This window comes from Paramisgurnus dabryanus, chromosome 4, assembly GCF_030506205.2.
Source record: "Paramisgurnus dabryanus chromosome 4, PD_genome_1.1, whole genome shotgun sequence".
In the NCBI taxonomy this organism is placed as follows: domain Eukaryota; kingdom Metazoa; phylum Chordata; class Actinopteri; order Cypriniformes; family Cobitidae; genus Paramisgurnus; species Paramisgurnus dabryanus.
In genome coordinates, this window is record NC_133340.1 from 27,928,036 (window position 1) to 27,948,033 (window position 19,998).

The 19,998-nt window shown below is 35.7% G+C and overlaps 1 protein-coding gene and 1 long non-coding RNA gene across 3 annotated transcripts in view; both read left to right on the top strand.

Moving 5' to 3' along the window:
* gpc5a (glypican 5a) overlaps positions 1-19,998 on the top strand; it is a 171,146-nt gene that overhangs the window by 115,969 nt on the left and 35,179 nt on the right. Inside the window, exon 8 of one of the 2 annotated variants that reach the window (XM_073814361.1) lies at positions 5,152-5,343. The exons of the other annotated variant lie outside the window; for it this stretch is intronic. Coding sequence (XP_073670462.1) covers positions 5,152-5,246 — 95 coding nt within the window. The 3' untranslated portion in view covers positions 5,247-5,343. Of the gene's footprint in view, positions 1-5,151; positions 5,344-19,998 lie in introns of those variants that run through there. 2 annotated transcript variants of the gene reach the window in all.
* On the top strand, positions 664-2,823 carry LOC135735460 (uncharacterized). Its single transcript, XR_010527602.2, has 5 exons — positions 664-713; positions 1,301-1,360; positions 1,455-1,545; positions 1,644-1,699; positions 1,876-2,823. It is a non-coding gene; the product is annotated as an uncharacterized lncRNA (long non-coding RNA).

A 19,998-nucleotide genomic window follows, 5' to 3' on the forward strand; every position in this document is an offset into this window, starting at 1 on the left:
ATATAATAAGGGTCAATATATCACAGTGAAAAAAGACATACATGCATTTTTACTTTAACATGAACTAATGCTGGGTTAAGGCATATACTAATCATAAACTATTGAAGAGTCATCATTAACTACAACATGACGTGTTTTTCATTGTTAGTTAATGCATTCATTTACAATAAATTAATTAGGCTACATGTCTTAACTCAGTATTAGTTTATATTTACTTATATTTAAGTAAAAATTCATTTAGGTATACGTTAAATGTTTCCAATGATTAGTATGGCAGTTAATCCACTAAACCCAGACATAATTCCTGAGGCATGTTTATACAGAGTTTTGTATTTCATCAAGAAAGTGCTGATTCACAAAGATTTTATATTTAAGAAAATCTGAGCATCATTCAAAATAACTGTTAACATGTTTTTCAACTAAACATGCTTTGTCAACGTAATAAACTTTATAAAAACATTTATTTTTATTTTTTTATTAATTATCAAGTATAAAGAACAATGCATAGTGTGAAAACGCGGATTATAAAAAAGTATATTAAGTGCGAGCAGAGGATCAAGCAGAAACAACGCCAAAGGACTACATTTCCCAGGATGCACCTCCACCCTTCAGGTGCGACTGCTTTACCTATGGGCTTGACGGGAAGATTCAAAATCGCGAACCGTTACTGTATGGATTACTCTCGGTCTCTTTGTTTGCTCATCGACATTACGGTAAGTTTGATTTAATTCATTTGTCTGCATCACGCTGATCGGTTGCCTATTTGTTCATATTATGTTATTTACTATGATTCGTTTTTGTCTTTATACTAGAACTGTTTGAATTTAAAGCACAAACAGTAAAACTTTAAGGGTATACGTGGTACACAGCGGTAAACATGAGGTTAAAAATACGCGAAGTAACATTCAAACCGGGCTGTTAGAAGAATCAATTCGATGTTTAAATTTTTAAAAACAAAACTTTAAAGAAGCCAAGATGAGACGTTCTTTGCTTAAAACAAACAAAGCAACAGTAACTTGTGTGTTTGAAATGTTAGCAGCTAGCAAGTGTCTCTCTGCTATTTTAAATGGTACTGACGATCTTTTGTTGTTTTAAAAGCTCATTCAGTTCTGGTAGATGCTGCTTATTTTTCAAGACTGTTTTAATAGCTTTATATTGATTTAGAACAAAGCCAGCTTCACTTTGAGAGAACCTAGATGCTTATTGTAAAGAAGCTTGGAGTCATAATATATTTAAACGTTATATGTTTGCTGTTCTTCATCTTTTTAAATATGAAGTCTATTCATGTTTATGTTTACAGAGGTCATGTACACTGTGGTCAACTTTGTGGACGATGAAGAGGTTTCTGGGTAAAGATGATGTAGGCTATGTTTATTCATTCAATTTTTAAAATCAAACATGTTAGATAGTAAACAGATGTATGTGATTTTGATTTTTAATTCTGTGCTTGCCAGAGAAATATAACAAAGTAACAGTGGAAGCTAAAACATCAGACTGATCCAGACACTGAAGAAATTGATGTCACTGCAATCTGGCCAAAATGATGTAAGTTTAATAATGAAATTATTAAATTAAAGAGGTTAAATAGTTAATAGATGTGTTATGATGTATGTGATTCTATTTTTTTATTCTGTGTTTGATAGACAACAATATTGAACTAGCCTACTGTAATGAGCTGCAGAACAACACAGAAAATGAAGTAAGAAGATGTATATTAAGAAGTTCTTTGATCATATGTTGTTGTATCTTTGTACAGTTTAATGTAAACTTTCTAAAATGTACAACTTTAATTATGTCATTTGATTTGTCGTGTGTATCTGTATTTGTGTACTAGTATTATGCCAAATACTTATATGTACTTTTATATTTCCAAAGGGCTCCAAAGAGATGTCTGTCCAGATGAGGGTGCATCAACTTTACCTTTGCTGACAACAGTTAACTTAACTCAAACCATTTAAGGAAATCGGTTGCCTTAAACCATTAAGTTTTAAAAAACATACATTTGAGTACTGTGAACTTAAAGGAACAGTATGTAAGAAATTTATATCAATTAATCATTAAATGGCCCTGATATGTCACTAGAAATTAAGAAATCATTTTCATTTCAAATACTTATATCACTGACAACAGTGGTCTGGCCAGGATATTGTCATTTAAAAAGTGGAGTTGCAGCCCTCAACTGATGTTTATGTTGTCATTTTGTGTATTGGCCACAGCTGTGTGATTGCAGTACCAGTTTTAGCCACATGTTTTGTGATTGCAATACCAGTTTTGGCCACAATCCTACATACTGTTCCTTTAAGTCTTGTGCAATTATGCACTTATATTTAGGTAGTGTGAACTTAAATATAAGTGCATAACTGCATGTGACTCAATTTTTTTAAGTTCACAGTACTCAAATCTATGTGTTTTAAAACTTGAATGGTTTAATGCAACCGGTTTTCTTAAATGTGAGAAATGACAGTGTTACAGTGAGAAATGTTTGATTAATTCCAAGACAGAGCTCTGCTATTGAATCTACACTGCAAAAAATCACTTTCTAACTTAGGATTTTTATCTTTGTTTTCAGTAGAAAAACTAAAAATTCTTAAATCAAGATGTATTTTCTTGATGAGCAAAATTACCTTAGAAAATATGTGTAGTTTTTAGACAAAAATATACAATTTAAGTAAATTTGTGCCTAAACAAGCAAAAATATCTTAACAGTGGAGTGAGAAAATTGTGCTTAAATTAAGTTTTTATGAAAAAAGAAACGTAAGATTTGTTTCTCACACCATTGGCAGATATTTTTGCTTGTTTTAAGCACAAATTCACTTAAAGTGTGTGTGTGTTTATTTATTTTGTCTAAAACTAGACTTATTTTCTTAGGTCATTTTGTTCATTAAGAAAAAGCATTTTAATTTAAATAATATTTCTACTAAAAACAAGACAATAATACTATGTAAGAGTCATTTTTTGCAGTGTAGGACTGATTTCTTAAAGCAAGATCAATATAGTTGTTGTTCATTTTATTTAGATATTTACTACATTACAGTGGCAGCTGGTGACTTGTTTTTTGTGAGCACTTGATGCGAAGTTTGTCACAACATGTATACAGCTCGTCATTTGTGTGGTTCCCAATTTCAAAATATGTGTTCTGCGTGTCAAGTGCGTGTATGTGCATCACGTGTTTTGACTAAACACGTGATGCACATGGTTTACATGAAGCAACAAAAACATTTTAAAAACACAAGCAACACACGACACTCCGAACACTTATTTTGAATTTGCAACCGCCACTGCTACATTACATTGTACTGCTTTGAATGTAGTTTTCATTGTTGCTTTTATTTTGTTTTATTTTACTCTAATATTGCTTTCTCTGTCTGTATATTTATAAGTTTAAATAGTATTGTTTATGTATGCAACCTCTAATATTTATGTGTAATATTATTTTGTGATTGTGACAATTGTGGATTGTTCAGTTTTTTATTAAATAAACATTTCAAACTCAATTCAAGTTTTTTTTTTTTAAGGGTTTTGGGCATGTATAGTAGGATATAGTGGGGGGGATTGTAGTCTATCTGCATAGCAGGCAAATAACCAATTAAGTCACTAAATTATGAGGGCTTGGGTTGGGCTAAATACAAAGTGTAACCAATCAAATCATCTCAACTGGAAAGTTTCAAAGTTGTGTCCCAATAGTTGTCAGAGTTTTGGGAGGGGGTTTTAAAAGCAACCAATCAGTGTTGGGATTAAACACCAATGGGGACACTAGAATTGTGCAAAGGTGTGAAATCCCAGTACCTCTGAAGGTGTGAAAATGTCCCCTGACAAAATCTTCAATGGGATTATTTGCCATGGCAACAAATGGCTGCATGTACCACAGGAATATCCCCTCAGCAAGATACATCCGAATTGGTATCATTACGGGAGTTTCCTAACCTGGTGGAATTAGAAGTTTACCCTCAGTGGAACTAGTAGATACTTCCGAAAATCAGTGGTGTTTACAGGAGTTTCCTAGTACGGATACACCTCTTTTCATGCAGTGGACGTTATAAAAAAGTGGAACAAATCAAAGTGGCCATCTGGTAATTACTTCATCTTCCGTACGGGATTGGATCTCTGACCCGTGCCCTGCTAAATCAACCTCCAGGGCTTTGTGGTTCCTGTATGTTCGTCTGATTAATCGTTCGCCGCTTTTTGTCTGAAATGGGGTTTTCTGGGCCATCCAAACGCATCGTTTAGACGCTGCCGTTTCCTCTTCTTCCTGTCAGTCTGACACACCGTGTCCGATGCACCCCGTGCCTCCCCTCATAATTCACAGGACATGTGAGGATTTATCACCGTCATCCTTCTGTATTATACACCATTTAACATAACGTCATACCTGTGGATATTTAGATATGTGAATCAAAGACATCTACAGTGTACATAGATTACATTAGCGTTTAATGATTCACTGCCTGTGCATACTGCAGCAAAGCCTTTTTTTTTTCATTTGTGCCTTGTTTATTTTTTTAATAAAAGTATCTAAAGCACTTTACTGAGAAGAGCAATTACAGAAGATATTAAACCTGGTTTCAGAGCATGTATATTGGATAAGTGAATTTTCTCTTGTTTCTTCAGGTCTGCCGTGTTGTTCAGCATTTATTTGGCTAATTTATTATTCACGCTGTCACAGTTGCACGTACTTACAGTAAAAAGTTATACAAGAGTAAAATGTTTTGTTGTGCAGTGAAATAGTGAAGTCTCTCAAACCCTCGAGCTGCTCAGATAAAACATCAAATTTAGTCAAAGCCATCAGTCTTGCCAATACTCACCTATCACTTGAAACCAAAAACTGGATTTTTGTTATTCACTTGTGTTAAACAAAAATCAGCACTCGCTTGCGGATGCGAATGCCACGTTTACATCTAACTGCGAGCTCTCACCGTGTGTTGTCAATCTGAAATAAACCTCCAAGGTTTGGGACCGAGCTTCAATGGGGTCACACAAAGAGAAAACAATCCAAAAAATGCAACAAACACATACACTAGAGTTGTCTAAATAGATAAAATAAGAAAAAAGACTTGTGATACACGTCATCTGATATTGGCTCTGTGCAGCGCAGTATTTGCACAAAAGTAACGTCGCCTGGATGCTTGTCAATGTCGCCTGCGTACTCGGCTGTGTTTTGCAGCACATCCAGATGCAGCGCACTCGGCAACAAAAACAAAAGGCGTCAGCGAGTCGTATCGGCACGGTGTCACATCGATCTCCGGTAAGGGAATGCAATGAGAGGAACTGAAGGCTGGCTCCTGGGTGAGATCTTATTAATGAATAGCCCATCTCAGGACTGAATTACACGATATCAAATCCCAGCCATTAAAGGTGATCTGTTGAACTTGATGAGATGCAATGATCCTGTTGTATTTAAATAGATCCTTTTAATGGACCGGTGAGCTTATTAAGAGTTATTGACTATGTGTCCTACATATATTGGAAGAGTTTGGTTCCAAAACGCGATAAACGCCATTTAAATAAAATAGTTACCACCAAAATCAGTATTGTATCAGGTCAGTATTAAAAATAATTTTACGCAAAATCTGTTATCCGCCGTGTTATTCTGTCATCTTTTCTCCCTTTTTCCCCAAAACGCTACAAACGCCAGTCCTCCTTCTCTGCAGAATGCAATAAATCCGCTCAACAAATCACCGCACACCATTCCACGCATTGATAACAATAAGGGTGGTGCTTTGAATACACACAGAAACCTAGTTTTCCTTTTCAATCTACTTTGTACTTCATGAAACAAAACAAAACTATATCATACTTTTGATGGCATTGATAAACCTGTGGTGGGAAGAAACGTAAGCTACTCGGACGACAGAAAAATGCCGGCTGTTGCTTGTTCTCACCAGTCAGCATCAAGCTTCTGTCATGCCAACACATTGAGCCCAGGGAATCTTATAAAAAACTTTCTAAAAAATCCACCCAATCCTTACTTTTTACTCTCCAGTAAACCATATAAGACGTGCTGTTTTCATTCTCTTGTTAATGTGACATCACACAAACAAAGCCCCTCCCACAGTCACTGACTGACTGTTTCATTTTACTTAAAAGCTTTTCTAAATGTGTTTGTCTTAGACTGTATTCACAGGAATCAGGTCTATTTTAACCAAAAGCGCTCATTGTCTGTTGGTAAGGGAGTGAAAAGCAGTAGCTCATTTGCATTTAAAGGTACAGACACCCCAAAAGGGGCACTTTGCACATGCACTAATAAATGATCTGTGGGGTATTTTGAGCTGAAGCTTCACAGGCGCACCTGAGACTTATATTACATCTTGTAAAAATGGGCATAATAGGTGGCCTTTAAAACCTAAAATGTTGTTTTATAATAATGTTTTTGAAATGGACGACTTAATGAAGCCGAATAATGTAGAAAAAGCAGCCAGTGGGAGGACTGAATGGATGTAAACTCCTTTAATACTTTTTCCAAAGCATTAGTGCGAGACACCAAGAAGATGTTATATAATCTGTCTGGTTTATGAATGTATTCAAGTTTATAGAAAAAACTAAACCATTATCAGTAAGCTTCAGTTCTCAACCCTAGTGAAAAAAATTCAATGATCTGTAGTTACATTTATGCATTTGGCAGACGCTTTCATTCAAAACAACTTCGGTTGCATTTAAGCTGCACATTATGTGTGTTCCTCGGATCGAACCCGTGGCCTTTGCGCAATGCTCTACACAATGAGCTAAAGGATTCTTTTGTTAATGCATTCCCCTCAAGTCAGATCAGAAAACTGAGCTTTGAAAACTTCCATTGCTAATGAATCAAATACGGCCGAGCGAGCCGGACGCCATGCAGACCGTTTGAATCAGACGTCATGTTGAAAACCCGCTGGCTATGTGACATGAAGTATATTACCGCAGCGGTCGGCGGTCACAGCTGGTTGGGAATCTTAACCAATGCTGAAATTAAAATAGCATTCACTTCAAGTCCTCCTGATAACGAGAGGCTGTAGAGATGAAGGATCGGCATTGTGCTTGTTTAACTAATGCTTCTCTCTGAAGAGCCCGAAAATGACCCGCTGTGTCACAGAATGATGGAAATGAACGATAATGACTCTTGTCGGAGCGCCGCGATGCTCGCTGAATCATTGGGACGAGTCTTGCAAAAGCCTTGTAGGACCGGGCTGTCATCAACGAAATGATCCTACTTAGAAATCCAACAGCATCTACATAATGGAAGTCGGGTGGTTTGGCGGCGTTCTTACGCATCATTGATAGTTTGATATTTTATAGCTCACAAATGTATTTTATCCACCTGCTCCATGTGCTGTAATGTTTTAGAGTACATTTTGTTTAATATTTAACATTTTTAGTTTTAGTATATTAAGTTTGTCGAGTTTTAGTTTTCACAGTATATGATTTGTATTGCCACAGCCCTGCTCTCCGGTAATGCACTGAAAGTTGCTTTGGATCGGCTTAATGCGTAAAATTCAGTTTTTGGACTTTAATGATTCCTCACATAATGCTCCGATCACAGCCAATTGAGATTCGATCCATTATAGTATCGAACCTGTAACCGCAGCTATCGAAAGCAACGCTGCGAGACTCAGCTGACACAGAGGAGAAGTGAACCTGCTGCCAGAGTTTACACCCATGAATATGAATGACTGAGACTACTGTGTGCAAATAAACCCGCTCACAGCTGTTGAAAACCCCACATAAACCTGCAATTTCCAGCTTAATGTCACACTGGAGAACTAAATTATAATTTAACCAGTCAAATGTCCCTTTTTAACTCCAAATTAAGGGCTAAGTATCCGTCTCGAAATATTCATTCCAAAACTGAAATCAGTTGTAAATGACTAAACTCTCTTATTTACTTTGGGTTTGTCTGGATCACATTTACATAAACACGGCCAGTTTCCTGCATTTGAGCTCTTAGCGTGTCCCACGTTCCGGCACCCTGTAGAGATTGGATATACAGTCAGGGAAAAAATAAAAGACCACTCCAGTTTTACCTTTAATCAACATTTTTACGTGTATCATTTCTGTCTAGTGTATTATGTTGAATTCCAACAAAAGCAAACCTACATAAATTCACCCAAGAGTGATGTAAATACTAAGTGGATACAAAATCACCTTAAAGATGTGATTTAAAATCAGGGTTATTTTTTGGACATTGGAGTATCTGATGGAAAAAAATAAAAATCAGGGTATTCCATAAAATTTATATTTCTGAAATTTTCCTAAAAACATGTAAAAACATTAGCATTTTATTATTGAGAAATTAATTTGAACTTGTTTTCTCTGCAGTATTCAAGATGTTTTTTGGACTGTGTTTTCCCCATGTCAATAAATGCAAATAAAAACATTATTTTAATTAGGAATTTAGGAATAAAAATTATAATTTTACCTAAACACATATACCTATAAATATTTAGAAAAAAACTGAAAATAATCTTGAAAAGGGTCTCTTAATTGTTTTTGGATTATGGAGAAACCCAGATGTGTTTGGTGCCGCTGCTGGCTTAAAATTATTTATACTTCTTTGATTTTGTGTCTTTATTTTTGATAAAAGACAAATTAATCTGATGTTTCCTCAGTTGGACTGATGCTTTGAAAACCCAGCTAAAGTAAAGTTTTTTGGGATTTTCTACACAAAATCATCCTACACAATGCTGGGTTATTTTCCACACAGCGTTGGGGTTAAAGGGGACAAGCCTAGGCCGCTTGGTTTTAATGTAACTCATGTTGGTTGGGTCAAATATAGACATTTTCCTGGGTTAATTTCAAGCCAGCTGCTGGGCTCGTCCCTTTTTGACCCAATGCTGGATTGAAAATGACCCAGCATTTTTTAAAGTGTGCATAATGTAAAAAACATTATGTTAAATATAACCTTGATGTTGTTAATATTATATTATATAATATATTAACTGAGTAAGATCACACTCTAAAAAATGCTGGGTTATTTCAACCCAGCATTGGATCAAAAGGGACAAGCTCAGCCCGCTGGGTTTTAATTTAACATATGTTGGTTGGGTCAAATAAAGACATTTTCTTGGGTTAATTTCAGGCCAGCTGCTGGGCTCGTCCCTTTTTGACCCAATGCTGGGTTGAAAATGACCCAGCATTTTTAGAGTGTGCATAATGTGAAAAACATTCTGTTAAATATAATCTTGATGTTGTTAATATTATATTATATTATATAACATATTAACTAAGTAAGGTCACACTCTAAAAAATGCTGGGTTATTTTCAACCCAGCATTGGGTCAAAAGGGACAAGCCCAGTCCGCTGGGTTGTAGTTTAACACATGTTGGGTCAAATATAGACATTTTCCTGTGTTAATTTCAAGCCAGCTGCTGGGCTCATCCCTTTTTGACCCAATGCTGGGTTGAAAATGACCCAGCATTTTTAGAGTGTGCATAATGTGAAAAACATTCTGTTAAATATAATCTTGATGTTGTTAATATTATATTATATAACATATTAACTAAGTAGTGTCACACTCTAAAAAATGCTGGGTTATTTTCAACCAAGCGTTGGGTCAAAAGGGACTAGCCCAGCCCGCTGGGTTGTAATTTAACACATGTTGGGTCAAATATAGACATTTTCCTGGGTTAATTTCAAGCCAGCTGCTGGGCTCATCCCTTTTTGACCCAATGCTGGGTTGAAAATGACCCAGCATTTTTAGAGTGTGCATAATGTGAAAAACATTCTGTTAAATATAATCTTGATGTTGTTAATATTATATTATATAACATATTAACTAAGTAGTGTCACACTCTAAAAAATGCTGGGTTATTTTCAACCAAGCGTTGGGTCAAAAGGGACTAGCCCAGCCCGCTGGGTTGTAATTTAACACATGTTGGGTCAAATATAGACATTTTCCTGGGTTAATTTCAAGCCAGCTGCTGGGCTCATCCCTTTTTGACCCAATGCTGGGTTGAAAATGACCCAGCATTTTTAGAGTGTGCATAATGTGAAAAACATTCTGTTAAATATAATCTTGATGTTGTTAATATTATATTATATTATATTATATTATATTATATTATATTATATTATATTATATTATATTATATTATATTATATTATATTATATTATATTATATATTAACTAAGTAAGGTCACACTCTAAAAAATGCTGGGTTATTTTCAACCCAGCGTTGGGTCAAAAGGGACAAGCCCAGCCCGCTGGGTTGTAATTTAACACATGTTGGGTCAAATAGACATTTTCCTGGGTTAATTTCAAGCCAGCTGCCGGGCTCATCCTTTTTGACCCAATGCTGGGTTTAACATTACCCAGCATTTTTTAGAGTGTGCATAATGTAAAGAACATTCTGTTAAATATAACCTAATGTTGTTAATATTATATATTATAATATATTAACTGAGTAAGGTCACACTCTAAAAAATGCTGAGTTATTTTCAACTCAGTGTTGGGTCAAAAAGGGTCGAGCCCGGCAGCTAAAACAACCCAGCACTTTGGGTTGAAACAACCCAGCGTGCTGGGCTCATCCCTTTTAAAATTAATGAGTGAAAACAAACTTTAGATTATAAGACTTTAGCCTGGATTTCACAGACAGTCACATATATTTCCGCTAAACTCTCAGTGGCTGTGTGAAGTTCTGTGTATGGTGACAGAAACATTATCCTATAGACAGGGTGTTTCCCAACTCTACAGTTTTACCAACAGTACACAATTTGTGTCTCTTATCTGACAAACCCTGTAATAGGCTGAAAGCATGTATCGTCGATGTTGACTCAAGGATTCATCATTTGTCTTTTACGTAAAAGCCTTGGAAATTGATGTGGGTTTGTGTCAGCTCTGCTCAGTTTCAGTAAATCTGCTGACTGTATTGATGCCAGGTTAAGATTACAGCACTGTTTGCTGAAGTAATGCATGCGGTTTAAGCAGGAACAACTGCAGTGAGACAATGTAACACGGTTGGAGTCTTTTAACACAATCTGTGAAGATAATTAAACTAATACAAAAATAAATTAATGAGCCCATAGGATATATGCACAAACCTTTTTCACCTGTAAACGACTAAACTTTTTTTAACTTGTCCTTGCCCATATTTCCATAAATATAAAGTTCATAGAAGTTAATTATTTAAAATAAGTCAGTGTAAAGTCAGATATTAAATGTGTTCGCCGTTTGTCGCACCACAGAAAAATGTGATATTAGACATACAGACAAATTAGTCTTATAGAAATTCCAAATAAGTAAAATAAGTTTTAAACATTTTGGAAAAAATAGGCAGGATTTTCTGCTGTCATACGATGGGGGCGTGTCCGCCATCTGTGCAAAAACCATGCCCACCATTTGCGGGAAAGTTGCCGTCTCTCTCAACTTTCAAATACCGCTACAACCTGAATAGATGCTCGCGACTGTAAATAATCCTGAACACAGAAATGTGAAAAAACTGTTGTACGGAGTAAATCCACAATTTAGTACTACATAGTTCACTTGTAACATGTTTTAGCAATACATTTCTAACATTTATAATGTGTTTACAAACAATTCTCTTCATTTTTACACAAATGATTTGTCTGTGTTAGTATCCAATTTTAAAATTGTTTTATTCCCAACCATTCTTATTATCTTTGTTAATGACTTCTTTGACTGCATTGCTTTGATATATTTTAAGACCCTGCACCTGATAGTTTAGGGGGACCATACGTGCCATCCTCCCGGAAGCATCCTGTCCAGTATTTCGGGTGCCTTTTCCGGAAGTCGTATTTGTCGACTGCTTTCGTCATAGAGGATTATTATTATTATTATTACAGAAAAGCAACCGTTACATTTAAAGGTAAGAATGAAACTAAGATTGTATGTCTTATGTTTTTAACTGAATGGCGTATGCAGTCAACAAATATGACTTCCGGAAGATGCACCGAAATCCTGTCCAGGACGCGTCTGGGAAGAATGGCACGTATGGTCACCCTATGATAGTTATCATATTATTCTGTCTCGCCCTCCAAAATTCGGTTTTGATTATAATCCTTACATGCATTAAGATGTCATAGGCCATTATTATTTTACGACACTCACCACATATTGAAAGGTTACTTTAAATTGACCATGGGTTCACCAGCTGCTAATGGAGGAGATCTTCTCTCAGACCTGCCAGTTCATTATATTATCACAAATAGTCATAAAGTTAATGTAAGCTAATGATAACATCCATTCATCAGGCTAATAAGACAAGATTTAATCTAGGATATGAAGTATTTCAATATTACTTTGTTTATATTTATGTGTATCATTTGCATATAGTTAAAATGATTTATGTTGTTTACAAAGCAACTGCTGGAAAATAAAATGATGAATGAAATTATAACTTTCCATTTGTATGTCTGTGGCTGTTTTCATCATCATACAGTATAGAGACTCTCATGATTTCATGATTTTACCACATATGTTAGATTTAATTTCTCTTCTTTATATTTATTTTATTTTTCAGTTTATTTTGACTCTAGTGAGTGATGTTTGCCCTGCGGGAATTCATTGCTTCGATGTAAAATCTTGTTGGGAGTAAGCATCCAAAACAACCATTTAATCTAATCGTGACTGTGCCTTTAAGGAACAAGTTAGTTTAAATCCTTCATTATGAGCGATGCTTGCTTTAGCAAACACGGCTAATAACGAACACGGCAAATGATTCAGTGTGTGATTCAGTGAATCCTCCTCTAAAGTCTCACATTGCATCTGGAGGGTTATATTCATGGGTGGCTGTGTGCTGAGGACTATGCATGCAACATTATTCCCCTTACCGGCTTAATGAGGTGCGACACGCATGCGGCAGGTTGTCTGATTTGGTTAATGAAGCCTGAAAAGGCCGAGCACACATCATTCTGCCCAACGCTTCTATAATCAGCCGCAGTGACAGCGAGCCTTCAGCCCTTCTGCCACCAGCCAAAGAAGTCAATTCCCAGAGCGACTCCAGGTCCCATTAAGATCTAATACACCCACATCTCCTCGCCTTGTTTTCTTCCCGGCGGTCACTGGCTCTTATTTACGAGCTGAATTGCGTTTAGATGTCTATGTAAATTCTCCATTAGTGACGTGGGACGGTTGCTTTCGCTTCACTGCGTGGACGTAATTAGAAGACGCCATCATTTAGATACAATGCCAGCGTTTACTCTTTTAGATTGCGGTGTTGTGTTTTGAAGGTTACGTTATGTGGGTTATGATATGCATTTTTAAGAATATATCTGTCTTATAAATAAGTGTATTATGGGTTTCTATAAAATTATACATCAGCCTTTTAGAAATATGCACTTGTTAAGTTCAGGGCCTACAGACCTTTATTTTAACTTAAATATTCAATGAAGTAATAAAGACGTGCCAAACGGTTCCTCGCGATTAATTGTATACAAAATAAAATAAAAATTTTGTATACAAAAATGTGTGCTTGCATAATATATATATATATATATATATATATATATATATATATATATATATATATATATATATATATATATATATATATATATATATATATATATATATATATATATATATATATATATATATATATATATATATATGTGTGTGTGCAAAGAAAATTAATTTACTTATTTACTTTACTTATTTTTGTATTTTTCTTTTCACTACAAATGTCTAAAAAACTTGCATCTTGAGATCATTTATATATATATATTTTTTTTTTTTTTTTTTTTAAGCAAACATTCACTTAAATTTGATATTTTTTGTCTAAAACTAGATTATTTTAGTAAATGTAAGATTTTTTTTTTTTTAAATATTTGTACTGAAACAAATTAAATACAAAATAAGACAAAAATACTAAGATATTTTTTGCCGTATATATATATATATATATATATATATATATATATATATATATATATATACACAAACATATATACAGTATATATTACTCATGATTAATCATGATTAGTCGCATACAAAATAAAAGATAGATAATAATATATATAATCCTGTCTGTGCTAATATGCATTTGCTGTAAAGCTTTTTGCATCAAAGCAAAATTGTAAAAACAAGTTATTTACGGATTAGCAGGCAAACTAATAATTTAAAATAAAAATAACTAAAGTCAGTCATTGTTACATGAGCAGCCAAAAATTATGTCACTTCCTGGAGGATGATGTCATTGATGATCTTGTTTAAAAGATGTCACAACAATCTGTTCCTGTAGCTGAAATGGTAGAGCATTTCATTAGCAGTGAAAAAGTCATGAGTTTGATCTCCAGGGAAATCACTAATATATGCATAAACGTGCTTAAATATAAAAAACACTTGTGGAGTCTGTGCATGTCAACCAGAGACACAGGAAAAAGGCAATGTCTGCTTAAAACAAGTGAAAATATATTTTGTTGTATTGTATTAATATTGCAACATGACAGATGTGGTGAGATATGATGAGAGATATCAAATATGAGACTTCTTATTGCCTCCCTAAGAGGACTCACACTCGTTGTTTTCTCCACTTTGGATAAAAGCATCTGCTAAATGTGAATGTCGACATGAAAATGTACTGTTTACCTTTTTAAAAAGTCCTAAAACACCATCTTAAACCAAACTTTTCAGCAAGGTTATGGTAGTGACTGTGGTCCATTAATGGGTTATTTCTGTGTTCTTGCCTTCACTGTTCTCTTGGTGAATTGGTTTGACTTGAGTCTAAAGTTATCAGTTGGTGGTTGGTGGATGTTTGCTCTGTATCTTTCCTGCGCGAACCCGGTTCACTTATCTAACTTCGTTTTGCCCTTGAATGTGCAACGACTCAATAGCTGAACTCAAATGGCAGTCTGCTGTCATTGCTTGGCCCCCGCTGCCACGCCAGGCATAAAATCTCACATCCACTGCAGAAAAGCACTCCGACCCGACCTCCAAAAAAACGTAAGTGTTTCTAAGGGAATCTGGTCGCCTGTTATCCCTCTGGACTCTTACAGTAAACATCTTATCACCTCTTTCTGTCCTCCATGAGACGATCCAGATAATGGAACAGAAGGTCAGACGGAGGCGATTTGCGGCTGAGGTCTAATTTGTGAAGTTTGTGGTGGTTGGAGGGATGGTTTGAAAGCTGTCTTGAAAACAACATTGCTAAATACGTATTTGGCTGCGAGCAGGACTGACACAACAAACACCACCCGCGTTCCCACACAATGCTGTTCGGTCTCAGATTGGGACATGCGGTTACTCTAGTGTATTCATTCGAATAAATAAATGCACAAAATTGAGTAAATATAGTAGATGGATAAAGGAAAGAAACATACAGTATCTTTCTCATCCGTTGTGTTTTGTGCCAGGATTATATTGCTCAGACTGTCTCTCTAATGTGTGAGCATCAAAACAGATAATCCGTCCTTAATCCGATGCTCAGCGCCAGAAAAACTAGAAAGAAACAATTTCATAATGATATTTCCATCCATTTAAAAGTGTTTAGCATTTATAATAGCGTCATGATTCATCTATTTCAAACATTGAATACTAATGAGTAATTAGAAATATGATCCTACACGCCGGCCCGAGAGACTTCTGCACAAGCTTTACATGCTAATTGGGTTTAAATCGCACAAATAGTTTGCCGCAGTAAAATTTGAAGATTTGAAAGATTTTTTAAATGTGTGGTTGAGAGGTAGAATAAACGCTCGCAGGCTTCGCTGTAATGTGTCTAGCGCTACGCCTAAACAGATTTGTTTAATCTGCGTCTCTAATCATGACAGTGTCTTCATAAGGTTCGGCTACAGCTGATGGAGAATAAGGAAATTCTGCTTCGATTGCCAAACCTGGCGAATAAAACTGTGGGAAGCTGGCGTACAAGAGTTGAATGCTGATATCGCTCGCTTGATTTCTATGCGGCTTAAGTCTCTGGCTGTCTCTGAATAGCTTTTCAGATTTATCTGAGGCTCTTGACTGTATCAAGGCTGCGTCCACGTTTTTATGCATAAACATCTGATTGCATCAAACCCTGAGACTGTTAGATAGAGGAACTACAAAAAGCAGAAAGTCAGTTGCATCAAATCTTAGTGGCATTTATTTTTTGCATAAAAATATTTGTAAGATTTAAAGATTTAAAAGATAAAACAAGAGTTTGACGCACGCTTGCGATTTGATGTGATTGATAGTGATACAGAAATCTCATAAACCCTAAAAATGTCTTGTATCCCACCCTGGTAAGTCTTCCCTTTTGATTGTGATTGGTAAATTATTTATTTATTTATTTTGCAAATAATTGATGCAAACATCATGGCTTGCATTGAAGTGCATAAGATGATTTTTTCTTATAACGCTCACTTGTTGAGTATGTTAAGACTAGAAGGGATACAGCTACGGCCAAAATCTGAAATCTCCCAGGATGAGCGCTGATTTCATGCTCGGCACAACGTCAAGCAACGCTTAGGTTGCTTAGCAACGGCAGATGCTACGGGAGCACCCAGGACTTTGAAAAGAGCATAAAAAGCGGTGTGGTCACGTTTTTCGCAAAGTTTAGACATAAAAATGTGAAGTGCACCCTTATTCAGGTAAATTATTTATTTATTTAGCAAATAATTGATGCAAACATCATGGCTTGCATTGAAGTGCATAAGATGATTTTCCTTATAACGCTCACTTGTTGGGTATGTTAAGACTAGAAGGGATACAGCTACCGCCAAAATCTGAAATCTCCTAGGATGAGCACTGATTTAATGCTCGGCACAACGTCAAGCAACACTTAGGTTGCCTAGCAACGGCAGACGCTAAGGGAGCGCCCAGGACTTAGAAAAGAACATAAAAAGCGGTGTGGTCTCGTTTTTCCAAAGTTTAGACACAAAAATGCGCACCCTTATTCAGGTAAATTATTTATTTATTTATTTATTTTGCAAATAATTGATGCAAACATCATGGCTTGCATTGAAGTGCATAAGATGATTTGCCTTTTAACGCTCACTTGTTGGGTATGTTAAGACTAGAAGGGATACAGCTACAGCCAAAATCTGAAATCTCCCAGGATGAGCGCTGATTTCATGCTCGGCACAACGTCAAGCAACGCTTAGGTTGCCTAGCAACGGCAGACGCTACGGGAGCGCCCAGGACTTAGAAAAGAACATAAAAAGCGGTGTGGTCACGTTTTTCGCAAAGTTTAGACACAAAAATGTGAAGCGCACCCTTATTCAGGTAAATTATTTATTTAGCAAATAATTGATTCAAACATCATGGCTTACGTTGAAGTGTGTAAGAGGATTTGCCTTATAACGCTCACTTGTTGGGTATGTTAACACTAGAAGGGATACAGCTATGGTCAAAATCTGAAATCTCCCAGGATTGGCGCTGATTCTAATCCAACCCCTAAACCTAATCCAGAATCGCTGTTTTTTTATCCTAATCATACCCCAAAACCTAACCCTAAACCCAATATCTTGTGTGAATTGGACAAATGTATTCCCTCTAGCCAGAATCTGAGTTGAAAAGTGCTGGGAAAGAATCATCTTTATTTCAAAATGGGGGGACATTTTGTTATTTTATTGACCTTCATGCATGTACCTGAAATGCAGTGTGAGTCACTTTGGATAAAGGTGTCTGCCAAATGCATGAATGTAAATTTTACCATAAGAATCCACCTTAATAAGAGACCTTTTAGACGTATACGTGCAGTGTATATTGTATGTAGCGCTCAAGGCATTAATAACTTTAATTAAGAATGAGTTTAATTGATTTTCTCACCCGTGCATGACAGCCACATTAACCACAATGTGCTTAGTTAGATAAAATAGTAAAAGGAGTGAGGAGGTTTTAGGGGTAATATTGGCACTCATAATTTTATACCTAAATTAATGTTCAACTTTTAAATATGGTTCAGTCTTACATCACTGAATCAGAACATATTGTGTAAAACATTACAGCTGACTCTGTGCTTTATTACTGACATACAAACATGTTTTATTTCTCCACCATATATAGTCAAACTTTTTAGACTTGTCTTTTGTTTCTGTGCATTTTTGCAGAGGTTTTGAAAAAGAAAAGTTTAAAGCTACTCTGCAGTATTTTTGTTGAGTTATCATGCTGGGTTTTTTATAAAGATAAAGAGAACGTGGGCTTTAGTACAACTATATTGCCTTTTCTTTTTGATTTTTCCTTGCCTTTCAGTTCATTTATTTATGAGTTTTGTTGCATTTTAGCTTTCACTGTATTTATTTTCAAACCTTGACTGAAACGCACCACTTCACTTTATAAAGTTTGGTTACTTGTTGAGTTTAACTTACTTTCATTCATATTTTCAGATACTGAAAATACATAAGCATTGCACTCTTTGACCTTTCTAAATGTTTAATTGCATCACCCAATAATAACATTTTAAAAACTCACAAAATATGTTTAAAGATTTTAAAACTCCAAACTCGGTTTTGCACGCTCAGGAATCCCAAAGCAAACATTTCCAAGGTGCACTTTTCCGAAAAAGCCGACATCTATATAAATCCCTATATATACAATCTGGGTCATTCAAGTTAAGTCCATGTGTGTAAGTGTCAGAAGTACAGCATTCAATGGCATTGTTACTGTTAGTCTGTAGCTGTCAATCATTGGGCTATAGGAGCATAACCCTGTCAGTGGATCATCATCACCCAAAGCTTATATTTTAACCTGCGTTTGTGAAGAACAACAGAACAGAAGGACTTTCTTGACACCCAAGGCTTCTGATATCAAGGTGTTGCCGGGGAATACAGTAGGGTGGAGTCTCGGGATGCTAGTGATTAAAAACCTGTCAAACCCTCATAGAGGTGTTATATAGGGTGGCTGATTTTTTAACAAACTTGTCTCACAATAACAAAAACAGTGCTGAATTTGTGAGAAAGTAATAAGAAGCATGTTTAAAATAACATACATTTGAAGAAGCTTTCAGTGTTATGTGTGCAGAGACAAGTGAGATAAAATGTTGGCATAGGATCCAATTTCTTTTTCAGCCATTGGGTGCGCGGCACAACGTCACACAACGCTTAGGTTGCTTAGCAACGGCAGACGCTACGGGAGCGCCCAAGGGCTTTGAAAAGAACATAAAAACTTATTCAGCTTATTCAACAAATCATCATAGATATTACAACTCACGAAATCCACCAAAAGCGTTTTTGATTCAAATTAATCGACCATATCTGACGTTTTTCCATGGGTGCTCGGTCATGTAGGCGCCTATGATCCCATGTGAACCAAAACATCACCAAGTAAACCAAAACTTAAACACTATGGGGCGGTTTCCCGGACAGGGATTAGACTAGTCCTAGACTAAAACATTTTTAAGAGCTGTCCAAACTGAAAACAACTTGAACTGACATATCTTAAAATACATCAGTGCCATTTGTTTTGCCTCAAAATGCACACAGGTAATGTTTTAAGTAAGGCATGTTTGTTAAAACTAGTTATATTTCCTAATTAAACTAAGGCCTAGTCCTGGATTAAGCTAATCCTGGTCCGGGAAACCGCCACTAAGTGTGTTATTTCATTTTTTGGTCCAAGGGTATTGAACTATAAGTGTGAACAAACACCTGCTAACTTTAATGCATGCACCTGGTACATCTAAAGAAAGTCAAACATAGTATTGAAGAAGCATTTGGCGTAAAGTTTTTATGTTGTCAGAAACGATGGTAAAAAAATAAATAACTGGGGTCACTTAAAGAGTTCATATATTGATACCAAAAAGTGCATATTAGTACAACAAAGATATATAATCAAATGTATATCTGTACATAAATGGTACACATTGCAACCTTTCGAAAGTGTACTGCATACTTCCGCTTAAATGGGCCATAGCATAAAAATTTGGCTTTTTCAATGTTTGAGTGCTATAATTGGGTCAACCTAGAAAATGTGAAAAAGATCAACCCAGTAACTTAGTTTTGGTAAACCATTCTCTGCAAGCACGTGGAAAATTAGGTAATTGAAAATTGGCTCACTTTGTGATGTCATAAGGGGATCTTATTATAATAATACCGCCTTTTAATCTGCACTATCCAACCACGGCACAGCCATTTAGTGCAAAAAGAAAGACAGAGAAA